General features: G+C 65.2%; 1 protein-coding gene across 1 annotated transcript in view; it reads right to left on the bottom strand.

Moving 5' to 3' along the window:
• AK3 (adenylate kinase 3) overlaps window positions 1–326 on the bottom strand; it is a 12648-nt gene extending 12322 nt beyond the window's left edge. Inside the window, exon 1 of the mRNA XM_010571478.1 lies at window positions 10–326. Within this exon, the coding sequence (XP_010569780.1) occupies window positions 10–157 (148 nt within the window). The 5' untranslated portion in view covers window positions 158–326. The remainder of the gene's footprint in view (window positions 1–9) is intronic.
• Window positions 327–388: the final 62 nt, after the last annotated feature.

Below are 388 nucleotides of genomic sequence, written 5' to 3'. Positions count from 1 at the left end.
CGTTCCCACCTGTCTTCTTCTGCATGTTGTCCCTCAGGAGGTCGCCGCTGGAGAGGTGCTTCATCCCGAAATGTTTGATAATCCGAGAAGAGACGGTGCCTTTCCCGGAACCCGGTGGCCCCATGATGACGACGCGCAGCAGCGGCGGCACCACCATGCTGCTGCGGCTGCTGTTCCTGCGGGCAGGGGACGGGCAGGGGACGGGCAGGGGACTGGGGAGGAGCACCGCCTCGGCCGCCTTCCGTAGGAGCGGGTAGGGGGAGGAGGAAGACGGCGGAGGAGGTTGGAGCCGAGGCCGGTCCTCTCGGGGAGAACCAGTGGCAGCTTTTCTGGCTGTCAGTCAGGGGCAGGAAGGGAAGATCCTTTACGTAAAAGCACCGGGGGGGGG

Source organism: Haliaeetus leucocephalus, unplaced genomic scaffold, assembly GCF_000737465.1.
Source record: "Haliaeetus leucocephalus isolate CR32 unplaced genomic scaffold, Haliaeetus_leucocephalus-4.0 Scaffold329, whole genome shotgun sequence".
NCBI classification, from domain to species: Eukaryota; Metazoa; Chordata; class Aves; order Accipitriformes; family Accipitridae; genus Haliaeetus; species Haliaeetus leucocephalus.
This window is presented reverse-complemented; position numbering and strand designations above follow the sequence as displayed.